General features: G+C 37.5%; 1 protein-coding gene across 4 annotated transcripts in view; it reads right to left on the bottom strand.

Annotated features, from left to right (window-relative positions):
* The window catches only part of LOC119656637 (ETS-like protein pointed), a 320,431-nt gene that overhangs the window by 73,453 nt on the left and 223,508 nt on the right, over nt 1–23,470 (bottom strand). For all 4 annotated transcript variants that reach the window (XM_038063077.1, XM_038063078.1, XM_038063079.1 and 1 more), the window contains 3 exons: nt 22,048–22,164; nt 15,311–15,514; nt 11,088–11,234 (listed from right to left, as the gene is read on the bottom strand). In XM_038063077.1, coding sequence (XP_037919005.1) covers nt 11,088–11,234; nt 15,311–15,514; nt 22,048–22,164 — 468 coding nt within the window. The remainder of the gene's footprint in view (nt 1–11,087; nt 11,235–15,310; nt 15,515–22,047; nt 22,165–23,470) is intronic.

Below are 23,470 nucleotides of genomic sequence, written 5' to 3'. Positions count from 1 at the left end.
ACTCAAGCTTTAAGGGGGATATTTTCTTATCATTGTGTTCTTGTATTCTGTACCAAAATGTCTGCTTCTTCTTTCGACTTTGCTACGTTCGGTGAAGGCATTGGTTTGTCTAGATCGAGTTCTATCTGCACCTAGGTTTGCCTTGCTCGGTATTTACGGGATTGGTAGTTACTCTTAATCAAGCCTCCTTTAAGGGGGAGGTAAGGGGGAATCCTCCCGGAGCATTAATTTCTATGGAGCCCGCGAAATTTTTGCTCCAGGCTCGTATATCATTCACCCGGGCCCCATTTTTTCACATAGTTTTCACCCCGGGCCCAGATTTTCTACGGCTACGCACTTAGTCAACGATAACTGTGTCATCTCGCAAGCTAAAGTTTACTTCCCTAACCGTTCGTGCGCTTGCTTGTCTATCATCCTTAATTTACTCAAAACCAGCTAACTCTTTTATAATAATATATTTTGTGTTAAATTTAAGCAGAGCTTCTTGCATATGGGATCGAAAGGACCAATTCACTTTTTCTTCCTTCAATTAGGATAAACGAAAATACAGTCAAATATATACACACAAAATTGTCTGAAAAGCAACCTGCGTTGACAAATGAACCTAGTCTGATCCGATTGCATGGCAATGCTAGACCCTAGACACTACTGCAAATACCGCTACATTTCCCTAGTTCACTATCACTTTTCTCGTAGTCTGGAGTCATTTTGCATTTTGGAAGCATTTTTGGGCTAAATAAAGGATTATAGAAAGTAATAGCTTTTACATTGTTACTTCAAAGTCATACATTTCATGTAGTACATTGATGATTAAACCATTCAGGACTTATTGGACTTTTAAATCAGCACTGGATTTCATTAAAGGTTTTCGTGTGAAACAAAATTTCCGTAAATATTCTTTTCTTCTTCTGCTTCTATTAAAAATCTAAGTATAATCAAAATATATATATGTATATAGTGAATATTCTGTAAAAATTCGATATATTCGATAAGAATTGCACCACTTGCCCTACTACGGAATTGTACAGCTATTGATTTCCTCTGGTTTGAAAGCGGCAATCATTTAAAAATAATTCAAATAGATTCACCGTGGGAGATCCAGGGACCTATCTATTGTGGGTACCTTTTTAAACACCATCAGGAATATGTACAATATCAATTAATAAACTTCTCGCGCCAAGTCAGTGTGGCAAATGGATATTTCAGGCTGATTTAGGAAAGTGTGAAAATAAATGTAACTGTTATCTATCATACAATCAAAATGGTTAACCAATGTTCACTTTCCTTCTGAGGAATCAACACTCGGCGATCCCAAAAATGGATACTAAATGTCCTATTTGACTCGATTGTCTTTTCGTGAAACTTTCGAAACTTGAAAATTCGTCAATTACTCTTTGTTTTGATTTTCAATGGAGACCTTGGTGGTCTATTGATAGCTTATCACTCCAATCACAACCTTAAAGTGTCGATAAATAGTTTTGACATATCTATTATCTTCTCGATAATTATTCACACTAACATTCAAGGTAGATTTCTAAATACCTCCAAACAGTTAATCATCCAAGACATCCTATTCATATTTTTCGATATTTCAATGTGATTTCCTCTGAAACAAAAGACCACAAGCCACTAAAAGATCAGGCCCAGCAAATCAAAATCATATATAAAATATCCGACACACGTAATATGACGAATCAAAAGGGAAAAGGTATCATCAACACTGGTGGCACCGGAAGTGGTTCCTCTGTAGACTTTTTCGATCACTCTTCAGGCTATATTGTCTTTACTTTTTCGTTGGTGGTTGTGATGATTGTTACGACTGGGTGATCTGATCCAAGATATCACCATTCACAACCACCACCAAAACAACCACCTTCACTATGCATCACAAACGATACCCTTCAAACTGCTTAGCAATTCTCCTAAGAGATTTACTACCTGTGTATGCCAGACGAACTTCCACCTATTGATGATAATGGCAATTGACTGAAACGAGCGCAGAGCAGGCATCATATAATAATAATAACGAAACGCACATACGCAGACGCATCAAATATAAAATGCTGTAAGTTATATATTGTAGGTAGGTATCTACAGTTTTATTTGAACCATGTGTAGAATTTCTAATGACATCGTATACCTAGCTCCTCGTCGACAGTGACAGTGATGATAATAATACGGAGTCTACATTATCGAAATATAGTACCCCATATGCATTTCGTATGGAGTTTTTGATTTGAACACGTGCGATGCGTTCATATTGAATTACAATCTTTTTTTTGCTGCCTTCGTTGGTTCACTTGAATTTGATGGTCTTAAATCCAAGAATTCACTTGAGTTGTAATTTTCGGAGATTGAAAGTATTTGGAGGAAGTCGATCATTCAAAAGTATGGTAGGAAGGACTTTTTCGGAAACAAGGACATATCAACTATTTACTGCATAGGGACCTGATCCATAAGATGTGCATAAATGAGTAACTATGTATACATTTCGAACCTCTCCATTCTCGCTGGTTCAGCAGGTTAGAATTGTAAAATCGACAGCGAAATACACGTTACATTGTTCGATGCCACAAATTCATTTTCATTGAGCCACTGTGAAACTTTTCAACCATAAATTCTCCTCTACAACGCATTTAATCATTCAAAATGATATACTACGGTTCTACACCGATGGTAGGTTTCAACAGCTTTGAATGACGACACGGTCATTGAGGTTCCACTGCTAGGGCCGTGGCAGCGTCAGTTCTGCTCGTGTCCACGAACAGCTCTTTCGAACCTTCTACATTTTCCATTTCGAAACACCTAACTGCAATGATGATACCTTAAAGTTCCAAAGCTAACGTAATCGATCGTAACTGAAATTTTTCCCGTCTACTGGTCAGTCTCTGGATAACTTTTCATCATCCTCTTCTGCAGCGATCTAAGCTGTCTCATAGGTGATCTTGTTTTCCTTCGGTGTCTTTCATCCGAATCGGAGTGTAATAATACTGAAATTTTGTGTGCTAGTAAGACAGTAGCCTAGATAATCTTCAGACCAAAACACGCGATCGTCATTATCATCAACCGTAGGAAACAGGCGTATGTGATGCGACTAATATACTTAAAGTGCACACCATGTGTGGGGCGGGCTGAAGACTATTGCTTTTGCGAAGTGATGATGTAATAGGATTGCATGTCAGTTTGATCATGACTCGTATAGTCAAATGTGTGAAATAATCACTGCTATATGAACTTTTTTCTTCTTCACGAGGTCTTCTAGCGCGATCTTGCTTTCGGGTACTGATTGCGAATGACTCTCTTTTTGCCAGCCATGCTCGACTGGGGGATTCCTTGAGTGCAAGAAATATAAACATTGAATTTATAAAAAAATATGTAACAATTACTATCGGAATTCGGGCGAAACATTGCACTCACATTTTGCTATACAGTAATTAAACATTGTAATGACATTAAACTTGGATGGATGATATTGCATGAAAGTGATATTGCTTCAGGGTGCTACTTCACCTTGGCCTAGATAGCACCTACGTAATGTATAGTTTTGTGTTCATATCAGAAAAAATATGAGATTTTTATTCATATATATTTTGGGATAACTCTAATGAGGAAGATATCATAAAATATACCAATGTAATTATTAACTCATTGTAAATATATTAATGAAACCCGGAAAACATTGACTGTTTCAGAAGGACACACATACATACGTTTACCTAAGCTAGTAGGTTGGTAGCTGATCTGAAATATTTCTAAAACAGGGTAGGATATTGAGTGCAAATATCTTGCAGACAAAAGCTTCTTACCATTTAATAGAAAGACAGGCCTAAACTTCAACTTTGCAGCTATAAATTTTTACTACTAAAATATGACAAAAATTGGATTAGGTTTTGTAACCGTCCACTCCACGTCATGGTAACAGATTGAAAACTAAAAAATAATGTACATCTAGAGTAGTTATTGTAACTAAGATTACGAAGTGTCGTCGATAAGGGAGCCGGATTCATAAAGCATCATGCCAAACTGAAAAAAGATATCCAATTTTATTGACACTATCTCCAAAGTGATGATTTGTATTTCCAGCAAGAAAATTACCTAAGTTATTAAAAAGGCAAAAAAGACCCAAATCAGAAAATACAGAACGTAGCACAAGCCTTCGAAAAAGTCTGAGCTTCGAAAATATTAAATTGAGTCTAGATGAGGTATGCAATGTTCTGAATCACTTATCTTGGAACACAGGATTAGGGTAAAATATCAAAGCTTTACGCAGTCCGATTATAACATATACAGAGCGTTCTAAAATCGACAATCTACCCTATCTACACTGTAGACCTGCCAAGCGGCCTAAATTTGGAAACTTCAACCTTTGCAGATGATATCGCCACTTAGAAGAGGAGAAATTTAAATAAAAAAATTTCGCTTCGGCTTCAAAGAACGAAAAACCCATCACTCAACGGGCTAAAATTTGTCGGTATAAATGTCTGATGTGGTGAAAGTACGTCAAGATGAAGCACAATAAGCCAAGTTACAAGTGATAATTATGTAATGGCTTCTGAATAAGAATCGGCAGTTATAGCTTGAATATAAACGTCACCTTCAGAAGGCTATTATAATGGCAACTCGGACATACGGAATCCAGCTCTCGGGTTCAGTATATCAAGCGATGATAACGATATATCAAAGGGAACAAATAGCAAACGATCGCTCGAAGACAGTCTAGATTTTGACTCTGTAGCAAGAAGACTACATACAGAAGGAGTAAATCGAGTTTCTAGAAGACACAGAATGTCATTGTCTATGCTTACATGTGTTTTCCAGTGCGGAATTTTTCACCTGCAAGTGATCGAAAAACGTCGAACATGTGCAATGCTTTTCTTGCACCATACAAATTCAAGCAATGCGCTGAAAGACGAATCTGCTGTGTGAAGTATTCTTGCGCTGGCTGTAGGTTGTTGACATTTATTTTATTTGAGGTAAAGGTTAGACTCGCGAACGACAGAGAAGCTTGAGATAACAAACAGCTTGATGATGTGGCTTATAATGTTAACTGAGCACTACAAATTTTTTTTTCACAGAAATATTTTAAAATTGCACATTTCCAACTTATTTCACTTCTAATTGAAATACAGATAATTCATTTCAATTATATGACAACGGGTGGCGTTTGCAATTTGTATCGCTTGGATTAACTTGATTCAGAAATGTGCACATTTACTGAGTTTTAGGAGTGTTTCGCAGATGGAAAATCGGTCAATCAACGCGTAAATGTGGAAACACATACTTTCTTTGTATAGTTAGCCTTCCTCAGATGATTCCAAACTGTTACAGGCCTCCTTACAGCATACATGCCCGTGTAGACTGACCAGTTTCTAAATTTCGTCGCGATTCACGGAAGAATTTCCAAGTATCGGTATATTTAATCAGTGAAGTCAGAATCAATATCGGTGAGAAGCTGTTTGAAATTCGATGTTTCAAACTGATATGTGTGACTTTCGACAAGTAGCCTATGCGTTCATATGAATGAAACTCTTTAGCTTTTGTCCCCTCCAGTAGCGAGGTCGGATCGTGAAGACCGAGTCCAGTCTAGAGGCCCTCAATTCACCATCTAGCATAGCATGCCATCCAGATTTCGGTCGCCTTTTTCGTCGCTTTCCATCATCTTTGTTACTCAAGAAGGCACGTGGGACAAAAAATGTATTAAATTCATTTACTATATTAAACGAGTTGTTTCCGCTCGGATGTCTCCAGCAATAATGAATTGCAAAATTTATCGTTTCGTTCAAGACACGTAGGACATTAGCGAACAATTAGCAAATTATTAAGCAAAATAAAGCCCCAAAAGAAGAAGAAATACAAATCTTCCAATGATTATTACTTCGAAAAATTCCTGCTAATACGTTGCACAATTTGAAGCAGATATTTGCAAATTCATCCGAAGCCTCATCAAAATACAAAATCACTTCTATCTCTTCAAGAACCAAAAATTATATAAAATATTTTATTACCCATCAATTCGATAGTATCTTCTGACACATTATCTAATCAGAGTTCATCTCCCCTTCCACAATTCATCTATCAGATTTCGATCTATTCTAAGGTAAATAAATTTCTCTTACAATACCTAAATGACACTCATATTATTCTTAGAATATATATCAGCCCGAAAACGCATCATACAGTGCCAATTAGAAACATCAAATCATCAAGTTGTTATAAACATAACTACCAATTATTTAAAATCAAATATAAATAATAAATATTCAACAGAAGCGAAAATAATACATTCCGAAGGTATCGATTTCGATCAGATTATTTACACTCTGTGCCGGCTGATCTGCATAGATGAACTTGAATTGGATTCAACCCAAATAAAAAGTAACGACACCAGATTATTTTTGTAGATAGAAATGATGTGGGAGCAGATAAACTTTTTTAATAGGATCCAAAAAAACGCATTCCAAATCTTTTTTCGTTTACTATCTAATTCATTACATTTAAACTTTGACAAAAATTACATTCAAGCCAGTTTGCTAACGAAAAGCTGCTCTTATGCCAATATTCGAACCTTCGAATTTTTATTGAATAAAAGCAATAAAGACAGAAAGTACCTACAACAGGATATGAACTAAAAACTTGATTCTTTGTCTTTTCGATAGAATCATCTTGCTGAAAAATTCTTCAAAAAGTTTTTGATGATAAGGTATCAAAGCGCTCTTGGCGCGAAAAAAAGCGTCAAAATGTGAAATTTGATATTCTGTTTTTCTTTCTCTATGATATTTATGATTTGACACCTACATTTTTAAGTTAAAGACAGTCTCTGACTGGGAATATATTTAAATCAATATCATATTCCCTTGATGTTTAGAATAGCTTAGGCCTCAAACATGTATTTTTGAGCAATATATTATATATTTAAAAATATTTTTTAGAATATAATAGTAGACCCGTTGGCACTAAAATTGTCAATAAATAAAACGAATGAAGAAAAGAGAGCGTTTACACAAAAATGCGTTTTGTGGCGTTGAAATAATTGTTTACTTGGTAAAAATATTACATAAGAAATCCCTTAACCAGTGGAGTGAAGTAGGTGAAATACGTGTCAACGATTGGTTAGAAATATTTGCAAAATTCAGATTCCCCGAAAAAATATCACTTTAGATGAAACGGAGGTGTTCCGGCTGTGGACTCTAAAGGGGTTAAGCGCCACTGAGAAGCGAAGATCAAAATGAGGCTAACGATTGTGCTTTGTTGTAATCTAGATACTGTGGAAAAAATGATAGGGAAGCATTAAAACTCTAAATGTTTGCTAAATATGAGCAGGTTACGGTAGTCTTGCATTGATAATCATCATGGAAAAGATTGGATATATGGGCCTTCATTCAGAGAATGAGTTTACAAAAAAGTGCTTCCGAAAAACGAAAATTTTTAAAATTTTATAAACTTTGAGCAACATCTCAGCCACGAAAATGATTGTGTGAATTTAGCTAACTTCAAAATTGTACTTTTTCCTCCGCACGCAACATCCAGAATACAGCCGCTAGACCAAAGTATATTTTACTGTGAAAAAATAGAATACCGGAAACGTCGCAGTTATTATAAAAATAGAGCCAATTAAACAACAATAAAATGGAATGAACTTCAAAGTGTTAAAAAATTGACTACTTCAAAAAAATTTTGATATCTACGCAACTAATAGAACTTCATGAATCTACTGTGTAACCCGAAGTTTCGGTTGCTAAAAACCACCATTGGCTGTCCAGACAATTTAAGCCCTAATGAATTTATAAAGATTACTTACTAAGAAGCCGAATGGAGACGAATCTGAGGTAACTGATCTTGAAAGGAAATTTATAAAAAACCATCTGAAAAAGATTCATCAGAATGACAATGAGACAGTCTAGCGCCCAAGGAAAGTTACCAACCTAAATAATAAGATGTTTCAGTACACACTGAGGATAAAGCAACGCAATGGACTGGCCTCAACATTATAGAACATAGCTGCCAGTGGATCTGAATAGTATACCTTAGTATCATCCCAATGCCTATACGGATAATATAAATGACCTGGCACGATCAAAAAGGAGCGCGAAGGAGAAGCTCACCAAAGTAGCGAAAAAAGTTGGCCTTAAAATAAATGATGATAAAAAAATCATGGTCCAACTTAGAAGAGAGATTCAATCATGAAACGTAACACTGAACGATTAAAACTTCGAACAAATCGATAATTTTTTGTAGTAAGGCACGATTCTCACAAAGGACAGCAATGAAATCAACACGTCAAGTCGATGCTTTCGAATGTCAAGTTCTCGGAAGAATCTTAGGCTCAGTGAGGATGGACGGCGGATGACAAGATGAGATACACTGAATTCTACCCGTTTTATGTGTGATGAACCTGAAGCCATGATCTATATTAACATTCAAAAGTTATGCAATGTAGAACGTATGGAAGGGAGAAGACAAACGATTGCCTGAAAAACTCCAAAACAAAAGTGGGAAGATTCAAAACAAGTTGCATGCTTTTCTGAAATTGGACGACGGAGTCACTCGAGCTAAAGCAGGAGGAAAACGAAGACTTCGTAAGGATTTGGATGAACATCAGATTGTGGCGCCGTAGAACATTCCAGACTAAACCAGACTGTCGTTGTATCGTCGGCGGAACTCGAGTTCACACACAACAAATTTTTCAAAACGTACTTTGTTGGTTAGTTATATAAAAATCTTTTGGTGAAAATTATTGGAGTTGCAATTCCGTTCGTGGGTTACTCTTGTTTGTCCCGATAAAAACGTTTAAGTATTTTCTCATTAATAATGCATCAAAATTGTCAAATCAAGACTATCCATAAACAAAAGACCTAAGAATGGATTAACAAATCCAAACCCAACCAAAGCCAATATTAAGACGGCCTTCCAAGGAATTTGCATTTGTTGAAAGTCCCTACTAAATGGTTAGATATTATCTTCTATTTGTAGTCAAGCCTAAAATTGATAGACCAGTAGCTAAGTTGCTCCCGAAATATATATCTACACTGTAAAATAAAAATTGTAGTTTGGAGTAAGCTACTGACCTATCAACCCTGCTAAATCATTTGGTTATGAACCACCTTTGAAACTGATATAGCTTCCGTTACTATTTTATCGATTATTTTAACGTTATTGCCATCGATAGCGAAAAAGTACGAGCAATTATACGATAATAGTCTATCGAATTTCTTAGCACGTATGATTCAAAGATTAGTAGTGTAATTGGAACACTCTAAAGAACTTAATAATCCGAAATTTCATAGCGAAGCTTAATCATCATCATAACCATCATCTCATTTACTTAACAAACATTTGATTAATGTAAATTACAAAGTATCATCATTGATGGAATAACCCGAAATTTAAGGCCATTCGTATTTAACAAAACTGAAGTATTTTTCCGTAAAAATTGCTAAGCAAATCTAACAAATCACATTCGCTGGAGATTCTACACAAAAGAATATATCATATATACAAAGTAAGTTTGAAATATGCTCAAAATTTATTCATTGGATATATGAAAAAGAGTTAGGTACACTCAGATCATAGTCTGGTGTATATTGTTGTCAGTTACTTGTGCATATCATCAACGTGTCGTCACGGTTGGCTTCATTTGAAACAAAGAGACTCTTAGTTTTCGTAATATATACACATACACATGCACTTCTCCAGATAAACTACTATATATAGGTGTAGCTCATCTTCTCTGCGAAAAGGGGACGACTGACCAACCAATCGCCTAAAGCCTTGGATACCTTTCCTGATGTATACTGACAAAGAACTATAGAACTATTGTTCTACCAGCTAAAACCCTCAATCCATCACATTGCACAAAAAGAATTGAAAACTGACAAAAAAATCAAGAAATAAACTAAAATTATATTACCACAGGGAAAAAAAATGTTTAATTGCTTAAGAATATTATCCGGTTAAGCAATAAGGAATGATTTACTACCACTCGTCTTCAATCAGTAACAGTGGTATTTTCTTCAAATTATAAATTGTAATTTTTTTTGTTTGTCATTCCCAAATGGGCAAAACTATCTGTGAATTATGCTAATTAGTGGAAAACTTTTCGATGGAAGATATTGGTTTAAAAATAAAGAAAATCTGATTGATTTCTGATGCATCGTAAGGTGTCATGAAGAGACGCGGCCTTCTGTGGCGACAAGTTTCAACTAAATCGCCTACTTGTTCAGACTAACGAAGCTGATGAATGGCACGATTATAATTCAATTAGCTTCTCAGGCGACAGGCGGTCACCTTTCTGTGGCGACAGGAGACTGGAAACCTTTTCTTACTTAATTGAGCAACACACTGGAATGGTAAATAGGAAGCTCTTAGCAGTCTAGCTAGCATCCATGATTATATTTGGGATATTGAATTGCAGAACGAATCCATACTACCAAAGAATAAGACGATTTATCAGTCAATACCAGAAGACAATGAGCCATAACTTCATATAAAAGAGTATGAATCATCAATGGTTCAATACGACTTTGATCACACTATCAAATCATTCAAACAAATAACAAGACATAATCAATTTTCGTCTTAGATGCTCCCTACCGGATATTGGTCAAGTATTTATACAAAAACAATCAACAATACAAAAACTACACAAATTTGGGCATTACATTTTGTATAATTCGCAAAAAAAAACTATAATATATGTCACTTCCTCGGACCTTCTCCTATTAAGCACATCTTTTCATCTTTGGTCATCTTCGGTTCGACAAGATCTTACGCACCCATTTTTTTGCTTTCTCCCATTGGCCACTAAATGAGAAACTTGCTCAACTTAAGTACGACTTGCATCCCAAAAAAGGAATTACCATCCGGGCATTGAATTGAAAAAGCATTGAAATTTTGGAAGAATAAAATGACAGGATGTATTAGAGTAACACGAGATATCACGCTATTAATGCTATATCGTTATTAGTTTTATTATGATTCGTGGTCGTAAATGAAGATTGTGACATTAGACGTGTCATTAACATTGGATTATGTAAATACAATAAATCAATGGGAATATATTGGATAAAAAAGAAACTTTTCAGACTTACCACTTTGATGAATCGAATAATTATTGATTTTATCACTAGAATACTCTTGAGCTAATTGACTCGAATTTAATCGTTGATTACCTAAGTAGTCAGCACACACAGCATCATATGAATTTGCCTGTTGTTCTTCCATTGGTTTTTCGCATTCTGGAAAAAGTAAATTGATATTCGAATAAAAGTAGGTTGCTTGGCTAGGAGAGAATAGTTATGGATGTAGAATTTTTCTAAACCAAAAAAAGAAAACATTTAAAAGGGAAAACTAGCGTAGAAAAATTAGAAAAATCTAAATGAAATAGAAGGGTCCACCTTAAATCTAAGCCACATTTAACTCAAGATTAAAAGAATTTTTAAATCAATTTCAAAAGTGCATAGATAAATTCGAAGCATAAATGTTAACAGACTATATGTAACTATGTTATGCACAGTTCATTTTAGAAATGCTTCATCAATCACATTAAGAAGGATTATGGCGATAATTGATAATCGCTAGAGTGAATGGTAAAAGGAAAACCAACTTCGACTAAAAAACCCCTATAGGAAGGATCCAGGTTCGCAACACCTAACAATATGCGACAAAGTCACTAATTAGAGCAGACGATTGGACTAAGTAGAGTAAATGAGATGAGGGGCGAATTCGCCCGAAATGGTTTTTCGAATTGCTGGAACACTGAAAACAAGTCGGGAAACCGGAAGCTAGGCCCTTCAGGTATGAAAGGTTTTGTTTCCCATTTGTGCATAGCCCGTTATGTATATGCATTTAGCATGTCTGACTACCCACTTTAGTGTGATATTGATATTCAGTTGCAGTAAATTTACACGGTAAACTCAACTTTGGGCTACTGTAACTTTGTTACTAATAGTATGGTTTTTATCAAACTTGGGAATAATACGCTTCATATTATATTTTATACTACTACCAATTTTTATAACTCTGGATAATTCTTGCTCAATTTCCCCAAAAATATGGTAATATATTATTCTTAACTTAATTTGAACGAATATCGATATGGAGGGTATTTTGATGCCTGGGCAGCGTACAGAGGCAGCTTCGTGAATTTTTTCAGATTCCTCGGTTGGATAGTTCCTGAGAATGGGTCCTTTAAAGAAATTATCACTTTCCACTCCTCCCACTCCCCGCCTTTCTAATAAATCTCCCGGTTTTGAAAAGTACTACCACATGACTACATTAGGTGAAAAAAATATTCACACCCCCTTTTACATGTAAGTGGATCCCCCCCAAAATCTCAACGTAGAAGGATATCACTCACTGCATGTCTGGGCGTTCACAGTTCGCATTTTCTCACCAAATTTCGTGTCAATCGGTGTAGCCGTTTCTAAGAAAAGTGCATGTGATAGACACACAGACGGACAGCCTAGGGGGCCTTTCACATAGGCAGTATGGGTTCCGTAAAGCCAGATCAACAATCGGTGCCATCAAAATGGTTACTGACTTGGCCGAAAATGCAATTCACGGAAGAGATTGTACCAGCAAATATTGTGTGGTGGTGACCCTGGATGATCATCCAGATGATGCCGGACGTAAGAGGACCGCGGCATACTTACAGGCTGCTCATAGCCAGGATGGTGAGTTCCATCGTGCTGTATGCAGTCACAGTTTGGGGAAAAGCGCTTCAGGTTTTAGGTAATGGACATAAACTGAATACGGTTTACAGAAGAACAGCCTCGAGGGTGTGTTCTGCCTTCAGGACCGTCTCAGACGAAGCAGCGTTCGTCATCTCGGGAATGATGCCAATTGGCATTCTGGCAACCGAAATGATGAACATTTATAACACCAGGTCCATCTCTCCCTTATCGCAGGTGAAAAAAGCCATAAGCAGATGGCAACAGCGATGGGACCAGTCAGAAACGGGTCGTTGTAGTTGGTTGGTTTTAGTGGGTAAAACTTCCACACTCTGGCGTGCCCAGGCCAGTCTTTGAAGATTTCCATCTCCTTAAAAAAATAGACATACAGATATTAAACCGATTTGAATAAGGTTTTGTTTTGCAAACAAAACCTTAAAAAACAGAATGCGACCAGAGCTTTGGCGGACTACCAACGGTGCATGGACCGGTGGGTGAGACGCTAGCACACTTCTTTGCTTCAGATGGATATTATTTTGAAAGAAATAAAATAAATTTGCCTGAAAATTAGGTCATTTTTGCTTTATTTATAAATGTCCGGTACTTTTTGATCATGATGTACATAGTTTAAATAATTCTCGTTGTCCTCAAAATCTGGAAAATTAGGATGATAAACTTTAAGACGCAAATTTGTAAGTCCTGTTGGACGTTTGACGAATGTTACTCAACCAATAAGCCCAACTCACAAAAAACGTGAAAACGCGACTTGGATCATTTTCATTGTACTTCCCATTTATCAATGTGGCACAAATAATGAATGCCATGAATGTATTTTTGCCATGGGAAAAGGTAAAGCGCAAGGTAAACGTGATGTCAGATCATGGAGGCTATTAATATTAAATTGAGACGAGAGCAGGAAAACTGAATGATAGCAAACCAATCCACGAAAAACTATTCCAACAAAAAATGGCAAACTTGTGGCCTGCTTTAAAGTTAAAGTATTTATATATTCATATTATTTCTAAAAATAGCCACTTCTTAGAACACAATTTTACGCGTTTCTTTTGAAACTTACCCTTTCTCTCCTAAAATAGAATAAAAAGTCGAACAAAAATAACTTAGGTCAAATTGAATTTGACCGATCACAGATTTGATTTATTTTCCAGAGCAGAACGGTGGACGATGAGTCCTGTTGATTCTCAATTCAATTTGTCTAGCAACGGAAAATATGAAGGAGGCATTCATTCAATAAGCCATTCTTTTCCGGTTGGAAAATATAACTCATGGCAAGTGTCCTTTAAGAAATTTAAGTCATTCTTATATACACACCCCTTAATAACAGCTACTCTTTCATTCACTGATTGCTCAAGATATTTTCAGACATCTTAGGTATTGATAGAATGAATCATATCAAGACGTGGGAATGATTTGTGTATTCCCTTGTAGTCAATGATGTGATATAATTGCGTTTAGATGAAGTTTCAACTTTGCATATAATTTGAAGATGTAAAAATTGTTTCACGAATTTTCATTACTTTCAACAACTAAGAAACATACTGGCACGAGCAGGCCTGTAGAGTTCGGTCTTAGTGTGAGAATTATACGACTTCGCCTAATATCCATTTAGCTTTAGCTACTTCGTTTTATACCTATTTCTGGCCTAGAAAATCGCCCCTACCCCTCTCAGTGGCTCGGAGTACCTGCAGTAATATATTATATCAAAGCTTTAATTTCAAACAAGATTTGATTTCTGAGCAATCTGTAAGCAACAATGCAAGAAAAGTTTCGATCTTGAGAGATATACCTAATTTAACAAAAATGCGTAGTCTTATGACTACGATTTCTTTATTTGTAGTTTCTCGGTACATTTGCTTGGGTAAACAAGATATTTTACTTTCTAATGAGCTTGGAGTGGCAAAGCGCTATTTCAATAACAATATTTTCCATCCCCAAAAAAGCAGACAACAAACGCACAAACGTTTCATTACAATCCATGACCAATTTATTCGACGCGACATCATCGTCATCATACCATTATTGTTTTCAATTGAAGCCACTTATAGGTGATTTACTTGAGCACTCAATGAATACAACGAGTGAATGAGTCTCATTCTCTAAATGTATTATTCATTTTTGCTACCACTCGCCTCTAAACCAAAGGAATATTGGTGTAGTGGACCAGATGCGGGTAGTTTTAAGACTCGGCTCTGCGATTGCAGCATGAATGATATTGCAGTCAAACTCCATGTCATAGTGGACACAATCCACCATCTAATCTTTTATGCGTCAATTTACGTTTTGCCTACTTGAAATGATTTTATGAAGTGATTTCGATTTTGTGCTGTTCCTTGTACACAACGTTTTTGACTATTTGTATTTGGAGTGTGGACAAGTTAACGATAATGTTCTTATAATCCTGATTGAAAGCATTGTATGTTTTTCAGGATTGGAAACAAATGATCAGAAATTGCTTTAACTGAAGGCCCATTCAAAGTTCAATCATTTGGAAATACTAACTCATAATTGGAGTTATGATTACATCTCCCTACCGGCAAGCAATGGAAGAAGGCGAATCTGGAAGCAGATTCCATACAAGTTCGATATTTAATAGTACTTTTTGAGAATATGTTTCTTTAACTTACCTTTTTGTAAAATTTCTAAATGCTCCCAGAGGATATCACCAGTAAACGGTGGCGCGATCGCCAGAAACTTTTCACGGCCCAGTGCCACCATATCACGGCCGCGCATTCTTAAGAATGGTTCAATATTTGTCGACTCTAGCGAGAATTCTTTAATGGCCCATTTTAACCAATAGCTAACATGTTCTGCTGTCCATTGGCGTGGATCTGTAAAAAAGAAAGAATGCAAGTTTTAATGAAACAATCAGAAGACAATAACTGAGACAAAATGCAATTCTTACCGAAAATTTCCTTCCATAAGGGAAACAGTTAAAATTGAATTTGACTTGGTTAGAACAACTTAATAAGTTAAATAACTTTATATGATTTAAGAACGCAAAGATAATAAAGGTAAGCAACGACCCCAAAACACGTCTATGATATTTTTATATTTGTAACTTTATAATTTTGTTTGTGTGCATGAAACTGTAGAAATTTTGTAATAATTTACAAGGAGTTGAACCTGTGGGTAATCTATTATTCTTAAAACCGCGTACACGAAATCTGTCACGGAGAACAGAAACTTATTATGGACTAGGAAGACAGGGTCTAATAATAATAATAATCGATTGCGTCACAAGCCAATTGGATCAGAGCTTCATTCAAGACCGGTGACCGTAAACTACAGGATTACAGTACTCTGTAGGAGGCAATGTGGTCGGCAGTGCGCTCGCCCGAGATAATTACCCTGATTTGACTCAGGTACTCATTCAAAGCTGAGCCGACTGGTATCCGACGATAAATCACGATAAAATTCCACTGCCACCAGTGACATTTGAACCGCGATCTTCCGTACGACAGCCTTGTGCTCTAACCACTCAGCTATCCGGACACTAGACAGAGTCTAACCTGGTAGTATCCTTATTAGGTGCCAGTTAAAAATCTAACGCAGTTTATTGCCACACTAGGGAGCTCGACTGTAGCTTTCGCCTTCAATGAAGGATGAAGAACATATCTGATAATAATGGACCTAATGGAAATCAAAAGTGGCCGAACTGCAAAAGGTTGGTTTTTGAAAATCCACAGTATTCGTCGATTTTCAAAAAGGAAGCAACCATGCAACCAAAAAGGTTTCCCAAGCAAATACTCGTTAGGAGCAGGAAATCGTTGAGCACCTTGTTGTCAAGCAGATGACAAGGGTTGGGCGTCGAAACTGGTGTTCACCGGGACACGCTTTCGACCAGGCCTTATACTGGTGGACTGCGCGACAGCAGACACCGCAGAATGGGTTAGAACCATAGTTCCTAGATTGCCTGGGAAGGGGTGGAACTGTCAACATGTGCTGGGGATGATATACCAGGAGCCCACATGATGACAGAAACGGAAGACCTTATGAGCCTCCCAATTGCTCAGAATGAAGATTTCCAAACTCGACTATGGAGAGTCTTCAGAAGCACGATCGAGGTAGATGACCGATCCCTGGAGGCAATTAAACGTCGGAGTTGTCATATCAACTACCGATTTGGCAACATACCCGTGCATGTGCACAGGGAAAAGCCGAGGAAAGAGACCTCGGAGGAGGCATCGGGTCGAAAATTTACCGAGGTCCCTGAAGAAGTCTCGAAAGCCATAGAGGCGGAAAGGACTGGATCAACCTGCCCAGTGAAGAGTAGAAGCTGAACGACCTAGACCTAGGACTCCTAGGGCTCAGGGTGGACAGCGACGCGCAGGAAAGCGCCATGTCGGAGGAGGAGGGTGACACTCCGACAGTGAAGAAGAGCTCAAAACAATAACGGAGCCAATGACCAGCACTAAGATAACCCAGATAAACCTCCACCATGAGAGAGCTGCATCTGCAGTGATTGCAAGGGCAAATTCCAAGGAGAACATTGGAATAGTGCTGGCTCAGGAACCCTGGGTGTGCCGGGGGCAGATTCGCGGTCTGCAAGGAGGAGCCATGCAGGTAATTTGGGACTCCTCTTGTGGAAAACCAAGAGCTTGCATAATTCTTAAACGTAATTTAAAATACATATGTTTTTCAGAGTTCTTAACCGGGGACCTTGTGGCTATCCAAGTCTCATTGGAAGCCGGGAGGAGCACTCGAGAGGCAGTTGTGGCATCGGGATACTTCCCAGAAGACGAGAGCCGGGCTCCACCGGAACAAGTCGTAAAACTGACGAAGTATTGCGAGGAGAGGACGTTACCACTTCTTCTCGGCTGCGATGCCAACGCCCACCACGAAGTCTGGGGAAGCAGCGTGGTGTCGCGTACAGGTGAGTACCTTCTCGAATTTATTCTTAGCAATAAGTTAGAAATATACAACGTAGGGAAGACTCCAACATTTGGGACCAGCACCAGACAGGAGGTATTAGATATAACTCTAGGAAATACCCTAATGAACGGAATGGTCAGGAATTGGAGGGTGTCGGATGAACCCTCAATGTCTGATCACAGGATAATCAGATTCGACATTGAGGTTAACTCCGAAATAGAAAGAATAATAAGGAATCCCAGGAGAACGGATTGGGAATCCTACACAACGTACTTGAGCAACAACATTGCCCACCTTCAAGGGGGTGGTGACATCAGGAGCGAACTGGAATTAGAAACGGTGGTGGAAAACCTCAACACAATCGTCATTGACCCATATGAGGCCAGCTGTCCGGCTAAGACAGTCAAGTCATCAAGGGATGTACCATGGTGGAACAAGAACCTACCCAGAATGAGAACAGAGACACGAAAACTCTTTAACCGGACAAAACAAACCGGGGACTGGCAGAGGTATAAAAATGCACTGACTGCGTATAGTAAAGCGATCAGGGAAGCGAAACGGAACACTTCAGGGAATTCTGTGAAGGGATTGAACAGATCACAGAAGCAACCAGGCTGTACAAGGCTGTACCCAAAGACGGGGGAATATCCTCTGTCTGCTTGAAAAGAAAGATAGGACATTTACCGAGAATGAGGAGGACAGGGTACACCTGCTTCTCAGAACTCATTTCATAAAAAGGATCCTTTTTACCCTAAATCTTTCAGACCAATTTCCCTAACATCGTTCGTACTCAAAACGGTGGAGAAGGTCATAGACTATATTAGAACTAACGTTCTAAAGCGTAATCCCCTACATCACTGTCAACACGCTCCCATTGCCACCAGTGAGATTTGAACTGCGACGTACGACAGCCTTGTGCTCTAACCACTCAGCTATCCGGACACTATTGATTATTAACCAGAATTTTCTTATTTTAAATCTGTTTGAGAAATATTAGCTAGATTCTTAACAGATACTGTTAGGTTTTCCAGTCTAATTTTTTTACATTTCAGTTCTACGGGGCCATTATCAATATTGAACTAGACCAATTTCTGTTAGGGTATATCTTTTTGTTTACAACAGAGCTATCACTCTATCGCATATTAAACAGTTCAATATTTTGGACTTTTCACTTTTGCCTTTGTATATGTTGCGAACCAATTATAGCCAAATTGATGCAGTTTAAAATATCATAAAATCTACGTCAGTACTTTAGAAATGGATAGAGATAAAGATCATGAAAATAGAATAACAAATCGAACGAAAAATGGTCGCCGAAAAATATATCCCAACAAGAATCACTACATGGATTAATAGGTATTGGAAGAAAATGCTTCACAATATCTAACCCTTCTCTAATTCAAATAATGCACTGCTGCAATGTGCCTCATTGCGAATTTAGCAAAAATACACATTGACATCACTCTGCCTAGATTGTCCCTCCTAAAACCTATTTAGACCTCAAACGTACTTTGCAGACATATCAATGATCAGCCAAATATGTATTAGCAAGCTTCTGAGTAAATCTAGCTTTCGATGGAGATGTAAGGGGGATAGACGCAACCGTCTTTACTTTCAATAGCATCAGTATTTAGAAAAGAGGGAAAAAAATCTAGCATCCTACAAAATGTTGTCCTTCAAAGGCTTTAGGTATATTTTGAGAGGAAAACACCAGGAAAGTCAAGTGAGGAAATGGCACACCGAAGGACATGAGTTTTTTTCTATGCTGGTCCTTGAGACACATTCAAGAGTAAATTGATGTGTACGGAATGCAGGAAAGTTTTTAAAGGTGATTCTTTGAGGCATCAGAGCTCTCTCTCTTTCCACTATAACTTCTTGGGAACGTCGGAACGTGAATTTTAATAGAAACGACAGACTCTACCAGGATTCGAACCTGAGGAACGCGGTCGGCAGGCTATCGCCCAACAGTCTCGGTAATTAGGCACTTGCTCAAGCGTTGAGGAGAATGAGCTTTAAGATTAGCATATTATTTTGACGAATGGATTGACTTAATCTTTAGAGCGCGGTAGATTCAGCTTGACAATGGTACCAAAAATCCCAGAATGCTAACTTTCCCCCAATTGAGCAAAATCATTTAATGGTACCTTACCTTTACATGCATGCCGCTGGTGCATTTACTCGCAAAGCAACTACACATGAACCGCCGGGTTCAATACGGGCCGTCTCTGTAATCAAGCTATTACCCAGCAGTGGGAAAACTTTATTATTGTGCAAAAGACACAACCTGTAAATAAATCACCCACGAATATTGATGTACAATATGTTGCTATCAAAAGCACATTTATCTCAGTTCGAAGCTATTAGCCATGTCCAAAAAGAACATTACAAGATGTGGATGGCCCCGAAAAGGTGGAGGAGAATCAATAAACGTAATGAGCTGAGAACTGTGTTGATCACTGTAAGAGTGAGCCCGAGCTCCTTTACCATTAAAAAACAAAAAATACGAAGGATTCAAGGAGGCATATCGCGAAAAGACGAATTCTACCATTGTGCTCGCTATGGGTCAGGTTGCCGCAAATAGAAAGGATTTCACCACCGTATAACACCGAATGGCCGTGACTTTCATCTTGTGAAGAACTTTAATGGTAGACTTCTTACCGTCGATGGTAGCTAAGAAAGTGGAAGGAGCGTAGCATAGATAGTAGGTTTGTTTCTACTCTGGATCCTCCTGTGACGGCCCCATTGACAACCTCCGGATCATGTCAAACAGTGTGTGGAATTGAGATAATGGATCTAAATGCTTACCATCGAATTCAAAACACTCTTTTATAGCGTCAACAAACAGTGTATCTGATTCGGGGTAAAACCACAGAGGAATGCGAAGTTCAAAGCCTCAGGGTTGCATTCCGCCAACAATAATTTTCCCTCTCATTCTCAATGAAATTCTGTCTTGGCATAGGCATAGGACACGGAAGGATTTAGTGGATGGTATTTCCTTACTCTCTCATCAAACCATGGACATTACCCCGATGATTTTGAAATTTCAAAAAGGAAGCAAACGGGATCGGACTGAAGATAGACACCAACAAAACCAAAGTTCCCAGTCTAGATAGTCATTTACTCTTAAATAAAAGGCAGAACATCAACCACCGAAAATTGTTTATATTTTGAAGCCTTAGTTTCTTCCTACGGGCGGTACTGCTTTCGTTCTTTTTTCAAAATATGGAAATGCAATTATCTCAGCACCAACATTCATCATGTTCCTTTTGTGTTACTATATGGGAGTAGACCATGGAAAGTAACCGCCATTGTTACTCAGAGCTTTAATCAAGTCATGTTCGCGTCTTGTCATCGGGGTATTTTACCCTGGGACAGATCAGAAGGCGAAAGTGGCAGTGGATAGGTCAAATATTTGAAAAGGGCGAGAAATAAAACAGGTTATGCGTGCATATAATGGAACCCACCATCCTTGGATGGCTCACGAGTGGGTCACCTCAGAGCTATGTGGCGCAGAATAGTGGAGGAGGCAGAGTGCCAGCTCCTCGGTGGACTGTGGTTGGCGAACTGTGCCCTACATAAAAAACTTGTGGCCTGACACGATAATTATACCACCTTCAAAATTCAAGGCGATTGTTAATGCTTATCTGAACTTTTCATGAACAACAGAAGAAATGAATTTCCAAAGTAACTTTGGATAACCGAGATATATGCATACCCTTGAATTTTATTTCCAAGCATTTCAAAATGTAATCAATACAATCATAAACCGCAATCACAAATTTTCCTTTGTTTACTAGTTTTCTATTCCACAAACGTTTTCATAATAAAAAGTAATAATAGCAAATTTCAATTAATGCAAATGCATTGCTTATCTTTTATCTTAACATTAACACAATGTCCGCGATTTTTATGCTAAGCAAACCAAAGAAAAACTTCACCAAGGAGAGGAGAAACATAAGCAGTACAACCAAACAACCATCATTTCATCTTCTTGCACCTACAACAGAAAACACCACAAATTCGTAACAAAGTGTTTAGCCATCCGTAACAATGAAGAATTCATACGAGTAACAACAAGTGGTTGTCTGCTGTCCGTTCGTCCGTCCGTTTGTCTTCTTCTCCTCCACCGAGTGCAGATTCAGGGTCGTTTTTCCGTTTTCCACAAATAAATCTCACCTGGTTCTTAAAACAACAGGTAACTCCACTATCATCCGCACTAAACACATTAAAATAACAGGAAGAAACCTCAAAGTGAAGTGAAATAAGAACAATACGAAAAAAATAAGGAAAACAAGCGATAAATCCAACAACAAAATGCTAAGAAGCTCCAGATTGCAAGGTAGTGTTGTATTCTTATTGTTGGAAGTTGGATTGCTGGATCTTTCATTGAGCCTTGACTCCAGTAGTACAGTCCATGTTTACAGGCTCTACTCGTTTCATTTTTATACTACACTGAGATTACCCATGTATGTATGTATGGATATCTTACCTTTGGTTATATTGCAATTCTGAACTTCTTTTTCCCATGATGCAAACGATGCCTTCAGGACTTCTGCAAGTTTTTTATTTGTTCCAGGTGTTAACGGTGGCATCTGTGTTGGTACATCTGTAAAGTAGATGAAAAATATTCGTTATTTTCTTTTTTAAAATCATATTGTTTTATTTACGAAATAAGGGGAGAAAAAAATAATGAATAGGAAGATCGACCATTCAGGGAGTTGTGTACACTTTTGCAAAATCTACATGGATAAGAAATAATAACGGAGTCTCTTGAAATCTACGTTTCTAATGATATTATGTACAATAGCCACCCGATCTCAATATGGAAGCGTATGATACATACAAACATAGAGGAAAATTATGTTGAAAAGGTCCTGCTACATATTCAGAAAGTTGATTCAAATTATGTTGACGCTTGGGTAATGACACTTTCCATATAAAAAACACACGTTGATGCGAGGCGACCAGTAAGGAGTTTCCTAAAGTTCACTAACAAAAAGTAATTTTCCTGAGCAAAATTTCAAGGTCTCATAAAAGTTAATACATGCCTTGAAAAGCATAATGATTATCAAGAAAAATTTTCCAAAAACACTAAAAAAAATGTTTAAATCGTCAACAGCCTTCAGAATTGAAATAGCATCAAGCATTCATTGCGAGAGGAATAATGGCCGGTCGGGTCGACACCGTCGACGTCAACCTAATTACAAAGTCGAAAATTTTTTCAACCGTAACGAATTGTTCGTTTGCTGCGCAACAAAACTCTTCCATTTGATATTTCTACCTACAAAATGCGAATGTGCTACGTGAAATAAAGAAAAAAATATAACCTCCTAAAGGGGCCCCCTTTTACATCAGCGTCAACTGGCAGACTCAAACCTATATTGACTATAACTAGCTCCTCGTCGCAGCCCAAGCACCCATTCCAACGGCTAAAATACATTACAGAATTGTTGATTGTTGAATATGTTGAATGTATTTATTCGAAATAAGAGAAAAATAAACTAGAAACAAGAACAACAATCAATCTGCGAATGTGAGGTAAGAAAAATAAATAAATGACGAAAAAAGAAACAAAATTTAATGACAAAAAAGTAAGATAACAATAAAATGACGTCAGTTTTTGCAATTTGCTGGTATTCTCTCTTTTGCTCAGTTTCAAATGCTCTTCACCAATCGAATTACATCATTAGGTGTACACATGTTGCAACTAGCGAATCTAGTCATGGATATACTTAATTGCACGACATAGTGCATGTACATATGTAACTACGTCAATAACAATAACAAAGATGTGTTCAGAACGGCAACCCATGACTTGCTAGAGACAATGTGTCATTAATCTTAAGTAATATTGATTTGACCCAGAATATATTGCCAAATATACAACCAAATATTGTAAAAAATTAATTGTG

This window comes from Hermetia illucens, chromosome 5 (genome assembly GCF_905115235.1).
Source record: "Hermetia illucens chromosome 5, iHerIll2.2.curated.20191125, whole genome shotgun sequence".
Taxonomy (NCBI): domain Eukaryota; kingdom Metazoa; phylum Arthropoda; class Insecta; order Diptera; family Stratiomyidae; genus Hermetia; species Hermetia illucens.
This window is presented reverse-complemented; position numbering and strand designations above follow the sequence as displayed.